General features: G+C 49.6%; 1 protein-coding gene across 2 annotated transcripts in view; it reads left to right on the top strand.

Moving 5' to 3' along the window:
• The window catches only part of adcy5 (adenylate cyclase 5), a 43,453-nt gene extending 24,235 nt beyond the window's left edge, over positions 1 to 19,218 (top strand). The window contains exons 4-21 of one of the 2 annotated variants that reach the window (XM_047047837.1): positions 5,179 to 5,290; positions 6,134 to 6,261; positions 8,507 to 8,665; positions 8,775 to 8,916; positions 9,667 to 9,804; positions 12,038 to 12,060; positions 12,416 to 12,560; positions 13,440 to 13,537; positions 14,438 to 14,525; positions 15,541 to 15,657; positions 15,738 to 15,896; positions 16,135 to 16,310; positions 16,416 to 16,436; positions 16,634 to 16,766; positions 16,870 to 17,133; positions 17,273 to 17,477; positions 17,754 to 17,878; positions 17,960 to 19,218. In XM_047047837.1, the coding sequence (XP_046903793.1) occupies positions 5,179 to 5,290; positions 6,134 to 6,261; positions 8,507 to 8,665; positions 8,775 to 8,916; positions 9,667 to 9,804; positions 12,038 to 12,060; positions 12,416 to 12,560; positions 13,440 to 13,537; positions 14,438 to 14,525; positions 15,541 to 15,657; positions 15,738 to 15,896; positions 16,135 to 16,310; positions 16,416 to 16,436; positions 16,634 to 16,766; positions 16,870 to 17,133; positions 17,273 to 17,477; positions 17,754 to 17,878; positions 17,960 to 18,088 (2,362 nt within the window). In that variant the 3' untranslated portion in view covers positions 18,089 to 19,218. Of the gene's footprint in view, positions 1 to 5,178; positions 5,291 to 6,133; positions 6,262 to 8,506; positions 8,666 to 8,774; positions 8,917 to 9,666; positions 9,805 to 12,037; positions 12,061 to 12,400; positions 12,561 to 13,439; positions 13,538 to 14,437; positions 14,526 to 15,540; positions 15,658 to 15,737; positions 15,897 to 16,134; positions 16,311 to 16,415; positions 16,437 to 16,633; positions 16,767 to 16,869; positions 17,134 to 17,272; positions 17,478 to 17,753; positions 17,879 to 17,959 lie in introns of both variants that reach the window. The other variant, XM_047047836.1, reaches the window with a different exon arrangement.
• The last annotated feature ends 308 nt before the right edge of the window (positions 19,219 to 19,526 follow it).

The following is a 19,526-nucleotide window of genomic DNA, read 5'->3' as shown; positions in this document are numbered from 1 at the left end:
TCTGTTTCTCATTCGGGCTGACGCCGGGTTCTGACTGGCTGGCTGGTGGAGCAGCAGTCCCCCCCCCCCCCCCCCATCTTGTGCAGACCTCTCAGCTGGTTTCATTAGTGTCGCTGCCCAGTCGGCTTGGCTGACTGTGCGGCTAATGCCCTGCTAACGGGAGGCCCGCGGCAGAGGGCACGCCACCACTGCTAATTGGGCCCATCTGAGCCGCAGACGGGCAACAGGAACGGACCGCTGCCGCCGGGGGAGTCTGATTGACAGAGGAAGACGGAGAGATGGCGAAAACGCTAGAAAGGTAGTCTCAATCCTGAAGTCTCAGTCACCAGCTCTCCCAGGTGACAGTCCCTAGCCTCCAGCTCCCAGGCCCTGGCTTCCGATCCCTCTCTGCCTGCCACCAACCGTGTAGTGGCCCCAGCCCCCGGTCCCCCTGTACTCCTGGGGCCGCCTCTCTCTCTCTCTCTGTCAGGACCTGCCTTCCTGTTTGTGTCCTCCCTGTGGCTTCCAGCAATTAGGCCAAAATGTCCCATTCCACAGCAGACACAGTTATGCAAGCTAGCAGTAGGGTGTTATTTGGGTCCGTTTGGATGCGGTCTCCGCTAATAGCAGTATTTATATGCTACAAAGGAAGACAGAGCTCCTTGGTTTGAGTGAACCACTGTTGACCCCCCCCCCGTGCTCCATCGCTAAAGTCACATTTAAACACACACTCTCACACACACACACACACACATTTAGTCATATTTTTTGCAGACGCGCACACACACGAGCACGCACAGCAGATGAGCAGTTCTGCAGTTGTGTCAGATTGCTGTCTGCACTGCAGTTCCCAGTCCTGGCCTCTCAGAGGCTTACATAAGCCCCTGCTGGGGCTGATGGAGGCAGTGCTGTCATGTCCCCCTGTTCGTGGTCAGCAGCTTAGTACTGCAGCACACAGGACAGCAGACGCTCCAGTCCTTTCTGCCTCCGTGCCGGAGAGAGGTTTTTCTCCAGAGACGGACGGGAGCTGTTTCAGGATCCCGCGTCCTCCACCGGACCCTCTGCGGTCCTGTGTCAGGAAAGCAAGCCAATGTTTCATGGTCAATAGTTTAATGTACTTCATATTGACCTTTGAATGAATAGTCCTTTATGAGTCATGTACTGTATGGATCTTTTCAAGGTGTTTTATCACTAGTTTCCTATGGAGGTGCGTGACAGGCGACGGAGAGGAAGGAAATGTAAGGTGATGTAATCTGACAACCAGCCAGACACCGTACTCATGGGTTTAGCGCTGACAGGCTGAGCACAACAGGGACAAACACGGGAGGCGGCTGGACGGCCTGATGCACTGCCAGACGAGGGGGCCGAGTCCTTGTGTGACATGCCAGGGGACATGGAAGGAGGAGAGACGGGAGGAGAAGGAGAGGACACCGCAAAGGAAAGTAGTAAGCTTGAGAGGGAGAGAGGGAGAGAGGGAGAGGGAGGGAAGGAGAGAGAGAGGTAGAGAGAGGTAGAGAGATGTAGAGAGAGGTAGAGATGGAGAGAGGGAGAGGGAGAGGGAGAGGGAGAGGGAGAGGGAGAGGGAGAGGGAGAGGGAGAGGGAGAGGGAGAGGGAGAGGGAGTTTGAGGGAAAGGGGATATGCATGCAGGGTTGAGCAGGCCAACAACAGTGCTGGGAGGTAAAGCGGCGGAGAGATGAAAGGCCTGGCGTTTTGTGGCAGTGCCAGCTCTGAGGGACAGGGGTTCATGGGGTCAGACCATGCCAGCGCAGCAGGCCTTTGATTCGGCTGAGCGCTGACCCGGAACGGATTCTGGGGGTTGTGCTATATAAGCAGGAAGTGTGCTTCTCCTCACTCTCTTTCCCCTGGGGATATTGGAGTGTTTGTGTGTTTTAATGTGTATTTTTGTGTGTGTGTGTGTTTGTGTGTGTGAATATACTGTATGTGTGTGTTTATGTGTGTGTACTTGCGTGTAGCTGTGTTGGGGCTCAGCTAGTGAAATATGCGGCTCACTAACAACTTAAACAACTTGCCGAGCAAACGCTTCCTGGAGTCAGACATTTCATCCTGAAACTCCCAGCTCCAGCCTCAGGGTCTCTTGTCCAAAGGTTTATTATTCCTGTGTCTTATTGTTGACATAGTGAAGGTCCTTTCCTCCAGGGACAATAACCACAGACTTTAAATCCAACACTTGAAAGAGGGGACAATGCAATTTTAGCTCCTGTACGCCTTGAGAACCCTCGGACAAGTTTGTGTTGTCAGTCTCCTTCTGTTTCAAAGAGGTTCGGATGTAGCAATGGCTCGAAGCTGTTTTGTGATCTCAGGTCGTATTTGTAATGTTAACAACGTTAATAGCATATCATTGACAAGAATTGCAAATATTTCGTTTTATCGAAGCAAATCTCAACCAAACCAGCACAATTCCTAATCCCAGCACAGTTCCTAATTCCCTAGAATTTGTAACATGCGTTTGTAGAGAGCCGCTGGTTATTAGTTGATTTGGTAAGTGAGCAAAAATAAGAAAGGTTGGATGGAGATTTCTTTCTGATGGATGGGGGATTCAAACGCGTGCTTAAGATACGGCTCCTCGTGTGAGCAGTGTCTCTTCACCAGCCAGGGACGGTGAGCCGCAGGCCTCGAAGATCCTTGCCAGACAGAAAAACAAATCACCATCTCAAGTCGTGCTTCTACATTCTGGTGAGTCATCACCTAAGTAACCATTTTACAGGTTTTAGAAACCTGACAAAGCTCTTGCCATTAGCCTGGTGTCTACCCACCCTCCTCCCTCTGTCTCAAGCCCCCTCTCCAGAAGAACCCTCTGCTTCCTGATATTTGTGCGGCTGTTAATCCCATGGTCGTGGGAGGCACAGGGATTATATTTGGCACCATAAATAGCTTCCACGGTGCCCCTGTCATAAACCATCTGATAATCTGAGTTGCAGTGAAGCGGTCTGGCGTACCCCTGTGCCTGCCTGCAGGCCAATCCGGGATCAGCGTGAGCAGGCTGGACTGGACGTTACCTTAGTCCCCTGATATGACCTTTCAATCAGTCAGCTAGTCGGCCCACTAAGACTCCATGCGGATCTGGTTTCTTTGCTGGATATAGTAGTAGGACCAGGTGGAACGGTATATCCTATATAAAATAAAGAGACTGAAACGCTAACGGTATCTTATGGAGCAAAAATGACTATCGAGCTGGAAAGGTCATGCAGATTGTTTCCCCCATACGCACCTGGAGCACCGGGACAGAAGCCTGCTCAACACTAGCAACCCCTCCTCACACCGCCACCACCCCCACCACCCCCCTTCTCCCCCTCTCAAAGCCACCACCGTAATTATCCTAATCACCGTCAATCTGTGGTCATGACAACAGGTCTGGGGGGCTGGCAGGCAGGGATGCTGAGGCTGCTGCCACGGGCGACCAGGGAGTCCGGGCACTGAGGTCTAATACGGAAGGATTTAAGAGGTGCTTTATTGTGTGTGCCTGCTATGAAGAGCCTAGTGGAAGTCGAATCCCCTCCGAGTCCTGCGAAGTGAAATCTAACACACGTCAAAAAGGGTCCAATCAGTTCTTCAGAGACGTTCGCTTATTTCAAAGAATGTCGCTCGAGGTGTGTCGAGGTTTAGGCTTGTTAGGATTCTAGATTCAAATCAAGCTCCCTCCCTCAGATGACTGGAGAGCCTAAAGTGCAGAGGCACTCTTGGTCTATGCCACACAGTGACCATTGGTACCCCCTGGCCCTGTGATTGGTGCTGCCCCTGTAGGTGCTGCCCTGTGATTGGTGCTGCCCCTGCAGGTGCTGCTCCACAATGGCTCTTTATCAGGGTGTGGAACGAGCAGGGCCAGGCCGTGTCTGTCCCCTTTGTGTGCACAGCTCTATTTCCAGACCACTGCAGACACCTCTCCTGGCCATGCGTCTTCTCCCAGTCGGCCCTCGGGTCTCTCTCGACACCCTGTGAGACTCATGTGAGCCTGTTTTGCTTTCGGAGCAGCTCTCTCCCTCTCCGCTCCGCTCCCCCCCCTCACTCTTTCCTACCCTCTATCACCATGTCCCGCATCGGCTTTTTGGTCCTCCATCCGTCCTGGTCTCCTTCTCACAGCCTCCTCTACTCCGTGTCTCTTCCTGTCCTTCTTTGTGACTCGCTAACTCGCTTTCCTATTTTCTTACCCAATCGAACAATTTCAATCTCAGAACTACAGCCTGCCGGCTACAAAGGAGTGGCACGACATCGTCGAGCGCGGGTCACATGACTCCGGAGAACCATTTAAAGAGCAGCGAAGCTGTGGGGCCCGCATGTCAGAGCAGTCTGACTCTCCCACCACTCTGCTAATACAGGAGAGCTGCCCATCTCTCTGCCCTATTGTGGCTGGGTGATGCTGAGGAGTGAAACCCTTTCACTGGATGAGATCATCCACACTGTTGTGGTGAGATGAATGTGTGCACCCAGAGGCATGTTACAAAAGACTGACATATCAGTTACCTTGTTCCCAGGGAAGGTGACTTGACTCGGGAGTTTCAGAGTGAACAGGCACACACGTACACACGCACACGTTTCCACGCACACACACACACACTTGCACAATCCGAAGCGCACGTTCATCGACACACACATTCTGTGGCCCTCTCTCTCTCACTCTGTCACCCTTTAGTCCTTTCACATAAAAAGGCTTGCCCTGTCTGATCCAGAGCTGGTTTGGCCTGCTGTGGAGTTGGAGTTCAGACATCAATGTCACACGAGTGCCATACTCTGACTGTGGAGATGATTGTTCCTGTGGGCGGTCTACTTTTCTCATGCTGTTCTAAATGGACCAGGCGCACCCTGGCACCCCTGTCAATGGCTTCAGCGGTTGCCATGGTTCCCAAGGTTCCCAAGGTTGGCTGTCAAGTCTAACAAGGGAAAACAACAGCACTATCTGATGCGAGTTTCTGGGATTGTGACAGCTGCTTTACCGAAGGAGACAATGGTCAATGCACCCAACAGCTTGACTGCCTGGTAAAAATCGTGTCAGCTGAGGCACCGAATGCATCGCTTTATTGACCCGTCCCATTTGTTCTCTCTCTCTCTCTCTCTCTCTCTCTCTCTCTCTCTCTCTCTCTCTCTCTCTCTCTCTCTCTCTCTCTCTCTCTCTCTCTCTCTGTCTCTCTCTCTCTCTGTCTCTCTCTCTCTCTGTCTCTCTCTCTTTGTGACGCACAACCAGCATCCTGTTTGCTGACATTGAGGGGTTCACCAGCCTGGCCTCTCAGTGTACCGCCCAGGAGCTGGTGATGACGCTCAACGAGCTGTTTGCTCGCTTCGACAAGCTGGCGGCGGTGAGAGACTGCTCCCCCTTACACTTGCACCTCACACACACCAGGTTAGGTTTGGAGGCTTTGGGTTATGGGTCATGGGTGAGGTTGAGAGCTGTGTCAGTGAATCAGTTAATACGATGTTGAATAGAATTGTACACAAGTACGGTGCTCCAAAAGACAAGCATACCGTATGTCCACATATTTTCCCCCTACCCACCATAAAAGAAAATGGATTCATACAATACAATCACTCCCTCATGCATGCACACTTTCCCCACCCCACCTCAAGGTTTCAGCACAGTGTTTAACACTCACGTCGATATAATCCCATTCATGTGTTCCATCAATCAGAAGGACAAATGAATGTTGCAAATGCGCCAGCTCAGTTTTATACACACCCGCATGCAACTTAGTGCATGCAGCCAAGTGCACAAACACACACACACACTTTCTATTGCTCAACAATGGGGAGGATTGTATTCAACCAGAACCATGTGCTGGGGAGATATTCAGGTGGGTATCATGAGACACCAGCCTGGTACAGTCCTGTGCCCAGCCTCGGACACACACTCACAAACAACCCCCCCCCCCTTCACCTCCCACACTCACACTAACTCACACAGACAACACACATTGTCGTCCTCATCCCAATCCCTTGTAGTTGGGAAGCCACTACCGCAGTTGGAAGCTCGAATAAATTCATTGATCTGTCGAAGGTTTTCGAGTTTCACAATAAGGACCTTGTCGTTTCATGATCCCCTCAGGGGGGGGGCACAGCAACCCTGCGAGGTGCTGTTCAGAGAAGGGCTTGAAAATGTGTTTGTGTGTGTGTGTGTGTGTGTGTGTGCGTGTCACCCACCTCAGGAGAACCACTGTCTGCGTATCAAGATCCTGGGAGACTGCTACTACTGTGTGTCTGGCCTGCCAGAGCCCCGGGCTGACCACGGCCACTGCTGTGTGGAGATGGGCGTGGACATGATCGAGGCCATCTCGTGAGTATCACACAGGCTCGCGCGCACGCTCCACACACTCACACACGCACGCGCGCACAGAAACAGCCCGCGACAAAGGGGACCAACAGGAGGAGAGATATACAAGGAAATGATAAAGGACGTGTCCAAACAAGGAGCTCGGAACATCTGGCCCTCTCTTCCCCACACCATAACCAGCCCTGTCTCAATACTAATCGAATTTTGGAACCTGTCTGCCACAAAGAAAAAAAGACAATCGCTCGCCTCTAACCTTGTTAGTAATGGCAAATGTTTTTAAGCAGCAGGTTGTCTACATGACGCGATGTACACCCCATAGTTTCATGCCTATCCCTCCCCCCAGAAGGAGGGCGACTCGTAAGGACAGTGGACAGTATATAAATAAATGAATACGGCCTTTTGGTCTGGCTTGCTCCAGTAGCAAAGCGGCATCGCTTGAAATGCTTGGCGGGCCACTCGACATACCTGTCAACATTGAGCGAAGGGTTGACAGGACTGCCTCTCAACAAGGAAATGAGACGACGCATTTCGTCGCCGGTTCTTGCTAATGCATGCTGTGTTTGTACATGCTCTGACTGCTGCTGATCCAAGAGCTTTTCTATGGTGCTGATAAGATTCGGCACATTCCAAATATTTGCGTTAAAGTAGCTTGACTCACACGTAAACCGTTGTTCACAAAGTCTTTCCGAAAATTGGATGGGCTTGTCCGAAAAGAAGTGATATGGTCTTTACTAACCCCATAGGTTTTGAAAACATTGCAGAGCTTTGTCTAGCTTGTCCACGCTGACAGGATGGACACCGTGGACACAAGTATTCACTGAGGCAGGAGAACGATGGCTGGATGTATTGTTAACCAACCTGAACACCAGATAGTTTGTTACACATATCCATCTGGGAAGTTGTCCGTGGAAACTGTTTGGAAAAGTTCAGGCACTTTCAATAACAATTTGGCAGGTGATTGGATGACCCATCTGTCTATCAGAGGCGATCATGGGTTAACTTCACCCACTCTCATACAATGTAGCTGCCAGCAATTCTTTATAGGGCGCTTATTGATCCAAACCTCTGTGGTTTAGGCACAAATGAATAACTTTGGCGTGGTTGTAATCGAGCTAATCCACTTGTCTATCAAGGTTAATCGTAAACGTGTGGAGAGCTTTCAGTCATTCAATCAGGTTAGATGGTACAGTCTGTATTGGAGCGGATCTGCTAACAGTGTCCCCTGCTGTTCTTAGGACCAGACACGACGGTGCCCGTGTGTCTGTGTCTGTGTGTGTGTTTGTGTTGAAACGCTCCAGCCCTAACAGTGATTCATTTCACATGAAGGGTTCACGCTGTATCCAACCCCTAAAGAGGCACTTAGCCTAATTTGTGTCGTTACATGGTTGGTGATGAGTCCTGTCCTGGGTGTACCAGGACGGTCAGCGTGATTAGTCTCCTCTCCCGGGTTCTTTTCGTGCTGTATTTGTTTGTAAATACGCATTTTGATTGCTGGCTGCTGAGATATGGGACTTGTTCAGTGCAATCTTGAGATATTAATGAAGTGTGAATAATGTGTTTTTCCTGGTCGCCCTGATAAGCTCTGGCTGGCCAAGTTGGTTGTGTCAGCAGGGAGAGGCAACGCGCGTGTGTGCGCGTGCGTCTTTGTGCCTGTATGTGCTCGGATATGAATTCTAACAGCCTGCGGCACAGCCTTACTGAGCGTGTGGCTAGATCATATGATAGACAGAAGAGCCAGACTTGTTGTCCCAGCACTCACACAGTCCATACAGAGCTGACCCTGAGGGGGTTTTCACTTACAACGGCTCTCAGATACACTTGTCAGATTAATGTGCTTACAGCATGGCCTAAGTATGTGACTCAAAAAAAAAAAAAAAAAAAAACATCACTCACACACTGTCTCACACACACTGTCTCACACACACTGTCTCACACACACTCTCTCACACACACTGTCTCACACACACTCTCTCACATACACTGTCTCACACACACTGTCTCACACACACTGTCTCACACACACTCTCTCACACACACTGTCTCACACACACTGTCTCACACACAGATCTCTCTTCAAGTCTGAGTTTACGACGCTCAGTCAGAGAGAACGGTGACATAGTGCGTCCCAGCCTGCTTTTACTGTATAGAATGTCGTTGGAGGAAAAGTGGGACGTAAATAGTGAAATGATGAAGTCAAAAGTCAATTCTTGCCATTTCTTCAATGTGTGTGTGCGCGCCTGTGTTGCAGGCTGGTGCGAGAGGTCACGGGGGTCAACGTGAACATGCGGGTGGGCATCCACAGCGGCAGGGTCCACTGTGGTGTGCTGGGACTCAGGAAGTGGCAGTTTGACGTCTGGTCCAATGATGTCACGCTTGCCAATCACATGGAGGCAGGGGGCAAGGCAGGGTAAGCACATCCAATCAGGGCACATTACACACGGTTGGTCAAGCCGTGACTCTAAGGTACTGTGCATCTACCGTACTCATCCTGTGTGTGTGTGTTTGTGTGTTGCCAGGCGTATTCACATCACCAAGGCCACGCTGAACTACCTGAATGGAGACTATGACGTGGAACCAGGCGCTGGGGGAGAGAGGAACGTCTACCTGAAGAAGCACAACATAGAAACCTACCTCATCGTGGGCTGCAGCCAGAAGCGCGTACGTTCCGGAGCTTTCATCCCCTCTGTGTCGGGGCCAGGATTTGGTTTTAGAACGAAACCAGCTGCTTTTTTAAGCCCCCAAAATCCTGATTTGTGCTCTCGCACACCATTTCATTTGAACGTTTACACTGCTATCTCTAATGCTCCCATATTTCAAGATAAAAATGTCGAACGCATTTCTAATGGTTGCATTTGTAAACAGAAAGATGACGTATTCCTTAAATATGTGGAGTGTGAGCTCACCTCATCCAGCGGTTGGGGGTAGTGCTTGTTTACATGTGTGATGCCTCCATCAGTGTCCTCTGGTCATGTCACAGGCGTCATGGGAACTCGGTCCCAAGTATCTCATGTTACACAGGACGGTCTCTGTTGGTGAGCGCTGAATATGGGACAAGGTTGCTGTTACACTCCTCACATATATTTGTGACACACGATACCCTCCGAGCCTTTAGTTCTGCTGATTCCATCCCAGATCAGTTACTGTCTAACTCCTACCATGAGCCTGTTCAAAAGGACACTGTATACTGTATCTCTAGCATGTTCACACCTGGAATACTACCTAAGGTGTGGCTGATTTACCATGATCGATAAGCTGAATGGGAACTGCAGCTTTTGAAAATGTCCAGTCCAGCTCTGTCAAAACAACTGCACCTCATATACTCTGCAGTACATGCTCATGTGAGGAAGTATTTCCAGGTTGCTGTGTCAATTGTAACACAGAAATAACTGTGTTATCTCCCGCTGACAGAAAGAAGAGAAGGCCATGATAGCAAAGATGAACCGTCAGCGGACAAACTCAGTCACCCACAACACAGGCCACTGGACCGAACGACCCTTCTACAACCACCTGGGCGGCAACCAGGTCTCCAAGGACATGAGGAGGATGGTGAGCATCTGGGATTGGTCCCCCATCACTCCGAAACAACATATGCGTGTGTTCATTTGTGTCTGTATATGTGTGTCAGTTAGTGTACGCGTGTGTCTGTGTCTGTGTGTGTGCGTGTGTCAACCTGGTACAATAGCATCTCAAGGTTGGTCGGTCATGTGTGGATGTGTGCTGCTTTTGCCATTTGGAGAACAACAAACAGCTTCAGGGCCAGTGCCTCTAGCAAGCTAACATGATTCTAGCAATGTGACATTTGCAACATCGACCTGAGAGTCTGTATTTTGCAGGGATAGTTAACAACAAAGCATCTGCTAAATGAACACAATATTATAATAAACACCCGGTGGTAACATCATTGGTAAGAGCTCTTTGGGAAGAACCTGTTCTCTTCTCAGTAGCTCCAAGTGGGGGCTTGGGAACCGGGGGCCTGGGGTATGCATGCGCCACTTCTCCCCGCCCAGCAAAGAGGGGCCCCTAAGGGCCACCGTACCACACCCTGTCATCCACGGGCAACGAAGATGAACAAAGCCAAAACATTCAGTCACTACGGCCTCATTTGGGATAAATACATGTCCTCCAAGACCCAGGAGGAGTTTGTAGGAGTATGGAAATGGGAACAATGTCGGCGTATCGTTGACAGGGCTGCTGTGACCGTATCAAGTGTTTACTTTCTCCTCCCTGAGGCCTCCGACTGTGCTAAATCAATCCTACCATCAGTGACTCATGCACATGCGCACGCACACGCACACCAAGGATTCTATTGTTTACTTTTCTGAGAATGGTATTTTCTCCCTCCCTCTCTCCCTCTTTCTCTCTGGGATTATGAATTCCTTTTTCCCTCTCTTTCTCTCGCTGCGTTTATCAGTCTGTCGGTGTTCATTGATGAATAGGTGGCCGTCTGTGTATCACACCTCTTTCAGGAGACCCAGCCTCTCTGTTGCAAAGGGAATCACAGTGATACCACACATGGCTGGACGCCTCTCGAGCCCTCCTCTCTTGCTCTCTTCCTCCTCAACCAGTCACTGCCTCCGCCGACATGAACTCAGTGATGTTTCCGAGCTTTCTTCGTCTCATACCCTCCGTATCTTTCTCCAATTTCTCCCGCTTCCTCCTCCCCCCCTCCTCTCTCTCTCTCTCTCTCTCTCTCTCTCTCTCCACCCCCCCTGCACTTCTCATAAATCACACGGATACGGAAAGAGCAAAGATAGAGCGAGCGAGGGCATGAGAGAGACTGTGTGTAAAAGGAAGGGAGTGATAGAAATTCCCTCTTGCCCCTGTCCTCCACACTGCAGGCCGACTGAAGGGCAGCAGAGGAGAGATGACTTATGAGGCTGTCCAGTGGCTTTCTGGCCGCCAGGCCTCCCATGCTATTAATCACAGCTCTCATATTTCACATAAACCCCCCCCCCCTCCCCAAAACACTGACTGTATTCTCCCTGTGTTCTAACCCCAACACCGTTATACACACTCGGGTACCTTAGCTTCGTTTACAAGGCTTCCTATTGTAGGCAAGCCCAGTGTGTCCAGACCACAGACTCATTGCACATCCTGCTGTGTCCAATCTCTTATTTGCCTGTGCTTTGTTTGTGCCAAAAACAAAACAACAACTGATCTTCAGTTGATGTTGATTACAATGATAGAGTGTCTCCCTTCCACTTCCTGTTTTTGTCCATCGGTCTACAAATGGTGTCTTTGTCTGTCGAGTGTTACCAGACCTGGCTTGGCTCTCTCTTAGCCTGTTGCTACACATGTCCAACAGAGGGAGCTATTGGCCAACATTGGTCCACCGTTCATTTCACCTGATGTGCCGTAAACAGAATGGGATGTGAGTAAAAACACCAGTGTGCTAAACACCACCGCCCCCTGACAGACATCCAGGTGATTCTGATGACTCCGAAAGAAGGAGAGCTATAGGAAGTTAAAGAAAGAGAGAAGGAGGCCTCAGGGAGATCGAGGTATGCCCGTCTTTCTTTTCAACGCCGTTTTTGGTGGTTGAGAGACGGAGGAGAGAAGATGCCAATCTCGCGTCTGCTTGACGTACGTTCCATTTTTAGCTCCCAGCTGTGGAGACGGTTTGCCGCTGTTCCAAACGCCAGCAACATTTCACATTCAGCACATTCCTGTACTTCATGCCTTGTTGCTGTCTTTCTCTATGGCTGTTGGCTGGGTGAGGTTTATCTGAATGGCCCCACTTCTGATAGGAGTTGTCTTTTGTTTCTCTCCTCTGTTTCAGGGCTTTGAAGATCCCAAGGACAAGTGAGTAACATCCTCTGCTCTGTTATTACTGTGACCCCTCAGATCACAATAGTCAGCTAATTAGCACATATCTCCTAATCCACTGACATTAGGCCAAATCACACTCCTCAAATTGTCACAATTGTACCCTGATTCAAAGACAGGTCCTTGAAATCCAATCGATCCAATGATTGGCCTCCAATGATTGGCCTTTCTGTCAATCTCACTGCTTGCTTTCCACGCTGGTTTGGGGTTTGCTGGTGGCGGTGCTGGGAGGTAGCCGTAGCGACGCAGAGCTAGGGCATGAGCTGACAGCCAGCCCTCAGAACAACAACAAAGGGTCTCGTCTTGTGTTATCTAGACATTTCATTTTCAGAAACACCCAGGAGAACCTGAACCCAGAGGACGAGGTGGATGAGTTCCTGGGCCGAGCCATCGATGCCAGGAGCATCGACCGCCTGCGCTCCGAACACGTCACCAAGTTCCTGCTCACCTTCCGAGAACCTGATCTGGAAAAGAAGGTAGCCTGGGATTCGATGTTTTCGCCCCTCCCGTCCTGCTAAAAGGGGCTTAAATAATTGCTCGTGACAAGTAATCCCCCCCCCCTACACACAAACACACACACACACAAACAGCTTTCAGAACAAGTTGAACTCGCAGGTCTAACACCGTGCCAATGGGAGGCCTGTCAAAGCAGGGAGTGAAGGGAGAGCAAGAGAGAGAGAGAGAGAGAGAGAGAGAGAGAGAGAGAGAGAGAGAGGGGGGAGAGACAGAGATAGAAGCAGGGGGAGAGGGAGACAGAGGGGGAAGAGGAGGGAGGAGCGAGAGGCTGAGAGGAGCGAGATGAAAGGAGGACAGAGGAGTTGACAAAGGGGCGAGGGAGGTGAAGCAAAGACCTGTTTTCACCTGGCCCACCTCATCTCTCTCGCTGCCCTCTCCCCGCTCTCTCTCTTTCTTCTCCTTTCCTGCTATGGGATTGTAAATGGGCTGCCTAGTGCTACTTACAGCAGAGCAGAAGGCCTCTCAGGCTGGCTCTCAGGCGGCCCCCGCACCTTTGTGGGTGAGATAATGGCTGCCTTTGTTTCCCTCGATTACCTGGGCACCATGGCAGACAATTATTCACCCCCTCAGTGCTCACTTTAGGCAGGCAGAAAGCCTGAATGTCTGGATGACAGTTTGTCCCTACTTTTATTGTGGCCTTAGTTACATTAGATGAATTTTATTTGCATGTGGTTTGTTTCAGTATTCCATTTGTAGATCATTTCTTGGAGCTATTTTGACAATAATATAGTTAGACTGACATAACTTGATTTAACAGGCTGTTAGTAGACAGTGTTTGTGTGTGTTTGGGTTGAGAGCTTGACTTTTCATTTCTTTATTAACAATCCTTTCCTGTCCAGTACTCCAAACAGGTGGACTCCAGGTTTGGGGCGTATGTTGCCTGTGCCTCTCTCGTCTTCCTCTTCATTTGCTTCATCCAGATCGTCATAGTACCACAGTAAGTCCTCGAGTTCACCTTGCGAACCCTAAGCTGCCTACCTCAGAGACGAGCAAGAAGCAGGGGTTGAAACACCCGAGATATCCCATCAAGACTGTCCCACTCCACCTCTCAGCCTCACTATATCCCTTCAACTATGTTGTTCTCATTTTCTCGTCTCTTTCTCCTTCCTGCGTCTCTCCCTCTCCCTCTCTCTCCCCCTGCCTCTCTTTGCTCCTTCAGTCTCTCGCGCACCATCTCTTCCTCTCCCTCTCTCCTCCGTCCGCTCCTCCATTCCTCATGCTCGCTTCCTCCGTCGAGCTCTCTGTCGTTGCATTGATCCTGTTATCGTTCTTTTGTTATACCATTTCTTCCGGAACCTTTTATCTCTCCCCTCTCCCCGTGTTGAGATCAATTCCCTGAGTTTCATCGATCCCCTGGCCCTCTGTCCATCTACGGTCCTCCCCTCCACCTCCTCCCTTCCCAGCTTTGTTCATCTGCATTCCAATGACCGTCCTTTTTCTTCGTTTCCTAATTTCTTATATATATTTTTTTTTTTGTACTTCTCGTGATCATTTTCTCCCTACCCATTCTTTATTGTCCTTGTCACTACCTGTCACATGTCTGTTTCTGTTGTACTGGAGAATGTCTCTGATCTTCTCCGGGGGGAGTGCTTCTAGGAGTTGTCGGGATCTGCGCAAACATTTGGCCTCTTTGTCTACTCTAACATCAAGATGTGATTTTTAATCCAGTGATATGACTGGCATCTCTTTCTCTCTTTCCCTCTCTCTATACATATCTCATCCTCTCTGTACCTATCCATCTCTCGCTCTCTCGTCCATATCTATCTCTCTCTCCATCTTATCAAGCTCATTTATCTTATCCGTCTTCATCTAATGTATCTAATCTGTTCCTCCTCAGCTCCAGTTTGATGATGGGGTTCTACATCTCATGCCTGATCATTCTGATGGTTGTCATGTTTGTCTCTGCAGTCTACTCCTGTTTCGGGGTGAGTACTCCCTATTAGCTTGTTTTATTTGTTGTTCTTTTCCCAGTTGAGTGATTTTAATCAAGTGAATGACAGCTGTGGGTGTAATAAAACCTATTAGAACAGTTCTGTTTCTGTGGCCTGGCCTGATGGTGCAGTGTGGCTCGTGGCTGTCTGAGAATGCCAGGTGCTGTGATGTTGTAGGTTCCACAGTAATCAGGACGCAAAGCCGGCATATACAGTGCATACATACAGAGCCGGCATATACAGTACATACATACAGAGCCGGTATATACAGTACCTACATACAGAGCTACACCTTTGTGAATGCTGGTGGTGTCCTCCTATGTGTGTGTGCATGCGTAGCTACGTGTGTGTCGGCGCGTGCGTGTTTGTATCCTTGTGGAGCCATGGACTGTTGTAGGGATTGAGGTAAAGAGATGTGGGCTACACTCTCCGTGTTTGATGTGACAGTTCAGAATGTTCAAAGGAAGCAGCGTCATGGTGGCACTACTGAACCCAGCTGGGACCTCTAGGTATTACATTTCCTGCTTTCTCTTTATTGACTGACCGTGGGCCGTCGGGGAAATAAGACGGGCCCTCGTGCCCACTTGAAGAGAACAATCATCGTAGCTGGCAGCTCATCTTTTGCAGTTGTTCTGGTGTGTTTTGTTCTAAAACCACTGGAAGCAGTCTAAACCCTGTACAGTAAGTGATACTGTGGAATAGACTCCTAAATTAAATCTTATAACGACATTATCATGCATGAGCATACTTGATGATATTCCACTGAGACCGACACTGCCGTGACGTCCTTTGTTGCTCGTTTGAGAGGAGTGGCATCACTTATTGCTTTGCTCAGTGGAGGAGATGAATATTGTCAGGGATGTCAACGTCAGAGCTGGTGGTATGCTTCCACTCAGCTCCGCTCATCCCTAAAAAGGGTCTGTTAGCTGTCTGGGTCTTACTAATATGCTTGATTCCTCCCCCCCTCTATGCCTCTTTCCCTCCTTCCCATCCCCTCACCTCTTGGTAGTTTTTCCCAGTGCCTCTCCAGACGCTCTCTAAGAGGATTGTCCAGTCCAGACTCAACAGCACTCTGGTGGGGGTCTTCACCATCATCCTGGTCTTTCTTTCCGCTTTCATCAACATGGTAAGTCCATTAGGTTGCCATCCAGGGCTGTTATTTCATTTAGTGTCCTGACCCCTGACCCCCTGACCTGTGCCCCCTAGTTTACCTGCAGCACCAGTGACCTGCGTGACTGCATCAGCTCCCAACTCAATCTGAGCCGCAGCACCATCAACGCCTGCCACGCCCGCGGCCTCAACTACACCCTGGACTCATACGCCGGCTTCTGTGGAGACAGCGCAATCAACTGCAACTTCCCGGAGGTACGGTCGGGAAGTGTGTGTGACTATTCACACATTCATGGACAAAGTCCTGTACACTTGCACTTTGAGCCAGGAATATTCCAATTAGTTTTGCTTATTGTCATCTTTATAGAAATGTACTTATTTGAATTCCTCTCTCTCCTTCCCTCTCTCTCTCCCTGCCTCTCTTCTTCCTTCCTTCTACCTCCTGTCTCCCTCCCATCCCCTTTCTCCCTCCCTTTCTCCCTCCCTCTCGTAGTACTTCTCCTCGTGCGTGCTGCTCAGTCTGCTGGCGTGTTCAGTCTTCCTGCAGGTCAGCAGCATAGGGAAGCTGTTCCTCATGCTGTTCATTGAGCTCTTCTACATCCTCATCATGGAGGTTCCTGAGGTCAGCCTCTTTGACAACGTGGACCTGCTGGTCATGGCCAACGCCATGTGAGTCTGACATGTCTGGTGTCGTTCATTTCGGATGGAGTCGTTTTTCTTGCTTTGCTTTGAAACCATCTAACACTTTTTCAACTTTTTGTTTCCTCCGCATAGTGGTTACTTCAATTCAACAAGGTGAGATTTACAATGCAGGAAACACAACCTGAGCGTTTTGTGTTCTGTGACATAACTGTTCATTCATTTTGATATCAAGTCTTGGATACTCTCATATCATGTTAATGATAACCATAGGGGGGTAGTCATGTTCTTTGAAAGTGAATCATCTGACCTGGCTTGTTTTGCTTGTCCTTGTCTGTATCTGTGCTGGACAGCTGTGAGATGGACCCCAAGGTTCCTCTGAAGATTATGACTCCTGTGGTCATCACAGTCTTTGTCTTGGCACTCTACCTGCACGCACAGCAGGTGGAGTCAACAGCCAGACTCGACTTCCTCTGGAAGCTACAGGTGTGTGTCACTGTGCGTTTACTTGTGTGTCTTTCAAGGAAATCCCTCATTAGGGATTGGTGGGAAAACGTTCTGATTGGTACCTCTTTGTCCCTCCCCTCAGGCCACAGAGGAGAAGGAAGAGATGGAGGAGCTGCAGGCCTACAACCGACGGCTCCTCCACAACATCCTGCCCAAGGACGTGGCCGCCCACTTCCTGGCGCGGGAGCGCCGCAACGACGAGCTGTACTACCAGTCGTGCGAGTGCGTGGCCGTCATGTTTGCCTCCATCAGCAACTTCTCCGAGTTCTACGTGGAGCTGGAGGCCAACAACGAGGGCGTGGAGTGTCTCCGGCTGCTCAACGAGATCATCGCAGATTTCGACGAGGTGAGGCCGCGTGCGTCTCTCTGTGTGTGTGCGTGTTGATGAAAATGGACCGTTGCGAGGCTTCTGAAAAGTGAAACCACCTTTTTTCTTTTTGTTTCTTTCCCTCCCCCTCTGGAAATGTGCTCGTCCCTCGACCCAGATCATCAGCGAGGACCAGTTCCGGCAGCTGGAGAAGATCAAGACCATTGGCTCCACCTACATGGCGGCGTCTGGCCTGAATGACTCCACCTATGACAAGGCAGGCCGCTCCCACATCCTGGCCCTGGCTGACTATGCCATGAGACTTATGGACCAGATGAAGTACATCAATGAGCACTCCTTCAACAACTTCAAGATGAAGATTGGTGAGATAGATGGCCTTGTCTTTTCCTCATTTGGGAGAACTACCTGTTACTTTTTTCCCAGACAGGATAGCAGATAGCTTGATAAGGTTGAGAACGGGGCGTAAAGTGTTTCACATAAATCAAGATTATTGTGAAGTAATATCCCTCACAGCCAGACGCCTGTAACTCACACTGTATCAATGAAGGGGGAACTGAGGAGATGTAGCGAGGAAAGCGTTTAGCACAATAACATGTTCCACTTTCACTGTGTATTTACCGTGTTTGTACCCCGTGTAGGTCTGAACATGGGGCCTGTGGTGGCTGGGGTCATAGGAGCCAGGAAACCACAGTACGACATCTGGGGCAACACAGTCAATGTGGCCAGTCGTATGGACAGCACTGGGGTTCCTGAGAGGATCCAGGTAACACGAACACACAGACCGAACACGCACACAGCTCGTCTCGTGGCTTGCTAACCACAACAGCATGGTTTCTCTCATCAGGTGACAACTGATCTGTATCAAGTGTTGAACTCCTACAACTACTCTCTGGAGTGCCGAGGGGTGGTCAAGGTGAAGGGGAAAGGAGAGATGATGACCTATTTCCTAAACGGAGGGCCTTCCAGCAGTTAACACCCACTGATTGTCACTGACACTGGGCATGACTCAGAGGAGAGGGGGGGGCAGGACTTAAAGGACCGGGGGCCAAGTCTTTGATGAGCAGCCTCACGGACCTGCAATAGCCTGGTGCGTAATGGCACATGCCCCCCACTTGTCATTTAGCCCCTTCCCTGCCTGCAGAGGTCAGCTATTGATTGGCCACAGTGAAGGAGACAGTAGACCTTACCCATTCTCTCAGCGAGGGCAAACAGCGGGAGGGGCCTAGAGGGTCTGGATTCACTACGGAGACCAAAGACGTCCAGTCACCCTGCAGTGACACATTAGCTTATATGAAGTGCTAATATGCTTATCCCCAGAACCCGGGTCATGTTTACCACACGGCGGAAGGGCCTAACCCCACCCAGCTTTCACAGAGATCCACCTTTGCTCCAAACAAAACCTGCATGAAGATACTGAACCATGTATACATGTAAAACACACTCATGCTGTTTTATGTGTATATATATATATATATATTCATGTGTAAGTGCAAAACAGTGTGTGTCCATGTTGTCAGTGTACAATGTGGAGTGGTGCAGATATTGCAATTTCACGAGTACATTAGCCTCCAGCCAGCAAAGCAGCACTATCCATCCCTTTACCGAGGTCATCAGTAGCTGGCCTGATGCTGGATGAGAAGGAGCTCCACACAGGACGTGAGACCGAGCAGCAGGTCTATTTATCACCAGTAGGGGGCGGTAGGTGGACACGTTCAACCTGCTCCTGGCTCAACTGATCAGTGACACTGATTTGTGTGGTGGCGTGCGAGTTTACAGGACTCTTCCCCAGCCACACAAACAGATACACACGCACACACCTACCTGCAAACACACACACGCTTTAACTGAAGACACTTTCAACCGAGGATGTCAATGAAAAGCTTTTTTTTTGTATTTTCAGCATTTTGTATTTTGACTCCAAACACCAAACCCTATCAGATATTTCAGATTCTATATTTTGTACATTAATATATTAGAGAGAGAGAGAGTTATCTATAAACACCAACGTGTATTCAGATGTACAAAGCTAACAAAGTCCTTTTACAATCATGCACATACATTAGCCAGGGGGTCAGGGATTCCTCTGGGCTTTCTTTTGCTGTGGCTCCAACACATTCTGTTTTGTGTAATAACATTCAGCCTGTACATCATCCGTCCCAATGTTCAACCCTTTTCATGAAGTGTTCACACTCGAAAAGTCTAAAAAGGGTAGAAAATTGGGACCCAGCAATAATAGTTTTCGGTGCTGAAAGCCAATTTTGCACAACACTGCTGTCAGCCCACCTTTTCCCCTTTTACCCCCCCATCTTTTAATCAGATGGTACGACCCAATGAATGTCCAATGATTTCCAATGAGGCCTTTCTTCTATAGTCTATATATACTAATGACGTCCTTCTATGAAAAGGGGTCT

Source organism: Hypomesus transpacificus, chromosome 23 (genome assembly GCF_021917145.1).
Source record: "Hypomesus transpacificus isolate Combined female chromosome 23, fHypTra1, whole genome shotgun sequence".
In the NCBI taxonomy this organism is placed as follows: Eukaryota; Metazoa; Chordata; class Actinopteri; order Osmeriformes; family Osmeridae; genus Hypomesus; species Hypomesus transpacificus.
The sequence above is the reverse complement of the archived record's forward strand: the minus strand, read 5'-3'. Positions and strand labels throughout refer to the sequence as shown.